General features: G+C 42.8%; 1 protein-coding gene across 1 annotated transcript; it reads left to right on the forward strand.

Annotated features, from left to right (window-relative positions):
- Positions 1–250: 250 nt before the first annotated feature.
- LOC136526178 (protein FAR1-RELATED SEQUENCE 5-like) lies at positions 251–1361 on the forward strand. The gene is made up of 2 exons (XM_066518935.1): positions 251–456; positions 575–1361. The coding sequence occupies exons 1-2, from the start codon at positions 251–253 to the stop codon at positions 1359–1361; spliced, it is 993 nt and encodes a 330-aa protein (XP_066375032.1).
- The last annotated feature ends 3383 nt before the right edge of the window (positions 1362–4744 follow it).

The following is a 4744-nucleotide window of genomic DNA, read 5'->3' on the forward strand; positions in this document are numbered from 1 at the left end:
TGCATCACGATCACCATCGCAAGCGAGTCGCGAGCTGAGTGCCGCCGCCCATGCGCCCAGGTTGGTGTGCTTGGCGAGTTCGTTTTTGCGCGCGTCCGGCCATCTGCGAGGTCCTGCGCGGCTCCGGCGTGTGTGAGTTCCTTATCGTGACCTTTCTTTTCGTTTTCGTTTTCGTGGCCCAGTTTCCTTTTCGTTTGATTGCAAGTTATGTCAATCTGATTGCCAGAGAACGTACCCGGATGGTGCGACGATGCGGAACGATGGCGATAGCCAACAGCAGCAAGAGCTGCAGCAGCCATGGACAGGGAACGACGCCCTCTCTGAAGTCGTCGCCGTTGATCCCGCCATCGTGGGACTTACAGGAACAAGTTTTGAGGCCACCGCCATGGATCATTTGAAGCCTGTGGTTGGAATAATGTTTGATACACTTACAGATGTGGAGAAATTTTACAAATCGTATGCACATGAAGCTGGTTTCTCTATTCGTGTTGGTCAGCACAAGAAGCAAAATGATGAAATATTATTCAAGCACATCTGGAAAAAAGATAAAGACACATAATGTGATGGAAAACAGATGTGGCTGTGAGGCACATATTGTTGTGAAGCTTGGCAGTGACAAGAAGTATCGGATAGCTTCAATGGTTGAGGAGCACAGTCACAATTTTGTGTCACCGAATAAGAGGCATTTGCTAAGATCCAACCGTAATGTTAGTGAGAGGGCAAATAGTACTTTGTTCAGTTGTCATAAGGCTAGCATTGGCACCTCACAGGCATATAGACTTCTCCATGTTAGTGAGGGTGGGTTTCATATTGTTGGGTGCACGCTGAGGGATTTGCAAAACTATTACCGTGACCTCAGGAACAAAATCAAGGATGCAGATGCACAAATGTTTGTGGCACAACTTGAGCGAAAGAAGGAAGTAAATCCTGCCTTCTTTTATGACTTTATGGTGGATGAACAAGGACGACTTGTTCGTGTGTTTTGGGCAGATGCCTTATGCAGGGAAAACTATAGTGTTTTTGGTGATGTGGCTTCTGTAGATTCAACATACACCACTAACCAGTATAACATGATTTTTGTGCCATTTACTGGAGTCAATCATCACTTGCAAAGTGTTTTCCTAGGGGCAGCATTCTTGGCAAATAAAAAGATCGAGTCAAATGAATGGTTGTTTAACACCTTTCTGAAGGCTATGCGTGGAGTAGCACCTCATCTAATCATAACAGATGAAGATGCGAGCATGAAGGCTGCTATTGCTCAGATTCTACCTGTTACAACTCACAGACTTTGCATGTGGCATATTATGGAAAAGGTACCTGAGAAGGTCAAGCCCTCTATAAGAGAGGATGAACAGTTCTAGGATAGACTACACACATGTGTTTGGGGCTCTGAGACTTCAGATGATTTTGAGTCACAGTGGAATTCTATCATAACAGATTTTGCACTCATGGAAAATGATTGGTTTTCCACAATGTTTGCCATGCGTCAATCATGGATTCTAGCATACTTTATGGACATACCTCTAGCAGGAATCTTTAGGACTACGTCACGATCGGAGAGTGCAAATTCTTGTTTTAATCATTTCATTCATCAAAAATTGACCTTTGTTGAGTTTTGGCAGAGATTTGACACAGCTTTGGAGTGCCAGCTCCAAGAGGAGTTAAAGGCCGACAATGCAAGTCTTCACACCACTCCTAAATTGATGACACCATGGGACATGGAGAAGCAATGTAGTGTGATATATACACATGAAGTTTTTAGTAAATTTCATGAACAAATCCTAGCTGCAAGAGACCATTGCATTATTCAAGGCATTATAGAGTGTGAAGATATAAAAATTGTCACCATCAGCAGTCTATCTAGAAAAGAGCGAGTGGTTCAGTTGAACAAGTCAGACATGTTTGGTAGGTGCTCCTGTAAATTATATTAGTCCTATGGCATCCCGTGTCGTCATATCATACAAGTGCTTAGAGCCGAGAAGCAAAATGAGGTACCATCGATTTATATTATGAAGAGATGGGAGAAAAGATGTAAAAGGTTTGTATTGTATGATTTTTTTTCTATGGCTATTTTGTACAATAGTCTTGATCAGATATTCATTTTTATAGGAAACTATTCTTTGATGAAAAAGGTAACCTGCTAGATGAAAAGCCTAAAGATCCTATGGAGGTGGCAATGCGGAAAAAGATTTCAGATTCACCGAACCAGTTTGAAGATCTTATCCAGATGGCCAAGAACTCTGAACAAGGGATGGACTTTTTATTTTCTAGTTTATCCAACCTAGTAGAACCTCTCCAAAAGATCATGCCTGCTACGAGAGTTAATAAACAAGATGAGTATGAATCTTTCCTTGGTAGTAAAATTCCAAATCAAGTCGATATACATCCACCAAATGATATCAAGTCAAAAGGGAGATGCAAAGAATTAAGAAGAGCAAGGAGATGAAGGCTGCAAGCAAGGGTAAATGTAAACGGACGTGTGGAAAATGTAAGCAAGTAGGGGATCATGATGCACGCACTTGGCCGAACAATGTTGTTAGCTGATATTTCAAGTTCGTGTAACCTTTTAATACCTTATGGAATGCTGCTTGTAAACATTTATTGATCAGTGCATTTGCATAAGAACCTTTTCCAGTAGATGCGTTAGTTGTAGAAAAGATTGGATGCTAAGAATCTTTTCCAAATGCTTTTAGTGGAGTTAAAACAAATAATGAATTGAACCAACAACAACATCTTCCCATGTGTGGAGAACCAAACATCAGAGATAAGATAGTTTGTGGCAAAGGCTTGATCAATTGAACTTATTCCATCACAGATGGCTTATGCAACACCAGGCACAAGTAGTGTGTGAAGTACAAGTACAGGTAGAAGTACATGGCCAAAGAATACTAATTTATACACATCTATTTTGTGATCTTCTTTATGCCTTTTGAAATCCAAAAATAACACAAGACAGCAAATTGCTCTTGTTACATGCTGACACACTGTCATCAGTTCATCACTTCTTTAGCACTTGTCAGCCTCCTTGAACACTTTCAGGCATTTCTCAACCACATTGCTACTGAACTTCTATATGGAGAAGTGGATGTATGATCTTCGCCTTGTCAGCCTCCTTGAACACTTTCAGGCATTTCTCAATCACATTGCTACTGAACTTCTACATGGACAAGTGACTACACACCTAACATTAAAAAAAGGGTAGACGGTGAATCCACAAGAATTCCGGTGCTTGCAAACTGCTCGAAAGCGAGGGACGTCGATTGGGCAGAGTCCATGGCATATCATGAAGAGCAGTTCTAGTAACAATTCTGACTAGGGACGCTGTTATTCTTCCCTTCTGAAAGGATCGAGATGCCCAAGAGGGGGGTGAATTGGGCTAATTCTAAATTTTTGCAATAGTAAAGCCCTACACTTAGCCCATTTCACCCCTTGTGTCTAAAGTGAGTTTCTATTGTTCTCCCGTACAAAAGTTTTGCACCCTAGGTTCCAATCCTACTCTAGCATGGCAATTCTAGGAATGTAAATACATGAAATGAATTGTTCAAAGGTAAATGCTTAAAGTAAAGAGAGGGAAAGGAACACGGCGATATTTTCCCGAGGTATCGGAGAGTCGTCACTCCCCACTAGTCCTCATTGGAGCACCCACGCAAGGGTGTAACTCCCCCTTGATCGCGCAAGGATCAAGTGCTCTCTATAGGCTGATTCTTTGACACTCTGTCGCAGTGAATCATCCACAACCGCTCATAAAGTGACTTGGGTCATCCACATAGTCCGTCGAATGATCACCAAGCTCCCAATCACCACCGAGCCATCTAGGTGATGGCGATGACCAAGAGTAACAAGCACAAACTCTCACTTAACCAAGACAAGCCTAATGAGTAAGGTGGATACACAATTGCTACTCCCTATGCACTAATGAGGTCCTTAATCTTGGATTATCAAATCTAAATCACCCCACTAGGCTCTTGCTCTCCCTTGCACTCCAAAGGTGATTCTCAGCTAAACAAATCGGCAAGAGGCCTCCCATGGATGAGTGGAGTAAGTATTTATACCCCTTATTCAAAACATAACGTTAGGAGGCTGAGTCATCACTCTACGGGCTGACCGAACACTCCGATCAGGGTGAACGGACGCTCCGGTCAGTTGTACCCACCACTCTATCAGAGAGAGTCATTAAGCTCTAACATGACTCTGACCAGCGTCCGGTCAGCATCCACCGGACGCATCCGATCAAGAAAAAACCTCTCTAGAACCTCTTTGGAGTGGACCGGACGCAGGCACCCCAGCATCTGGTGCTCCTCCACTCAGCATTCGGTCAGTACCAGACGACTATAGTTGATCAAATGAACTAGCCGGACTCACCCTCCAATGTCCAGTCATGACCAGACTAGCATCCGATCAGTCATTTGACCCTCCATTCACTTCCAACTCAAAATCCTATGTGAATGAAGTTGACTCCAATTGATCTTAGGGCTATTCCTGAGCTACCTAGTGCTAGGTTTGATAAGTGTGCACCACACCTAACCCACTAGACTCACCTAGGTCAAGCTACTAGTCCATACCCCCCTTAATAGTACGGCCAAAGGAAAAATAAAGTCCTAAACTACTCTAAGTGTCTCTCTAACACCAAACGACACTTAGAACTAGTCTATCCTTTACATTGTCATCTATCCTTTGAAAACCAAAATGATTTCCATCGACAGGGGCATGACAACCATGATTTCCCAATCAATTTCCATTATCA

This window comes from Miscanthus floridulus, chromosome 19 (genome assembly GCF_019320115.1).
Source record: "Miscanthus floridulus cultivar M001 chromosome 19, ASM1932011v1, whole genome shotgun sequence".
NCBI lineage: Eukaryota > Viridiplantae > Streptophyta > Magnoliopsida > Poales > Poaceae > Miscanthus > Miscanthus floridulus.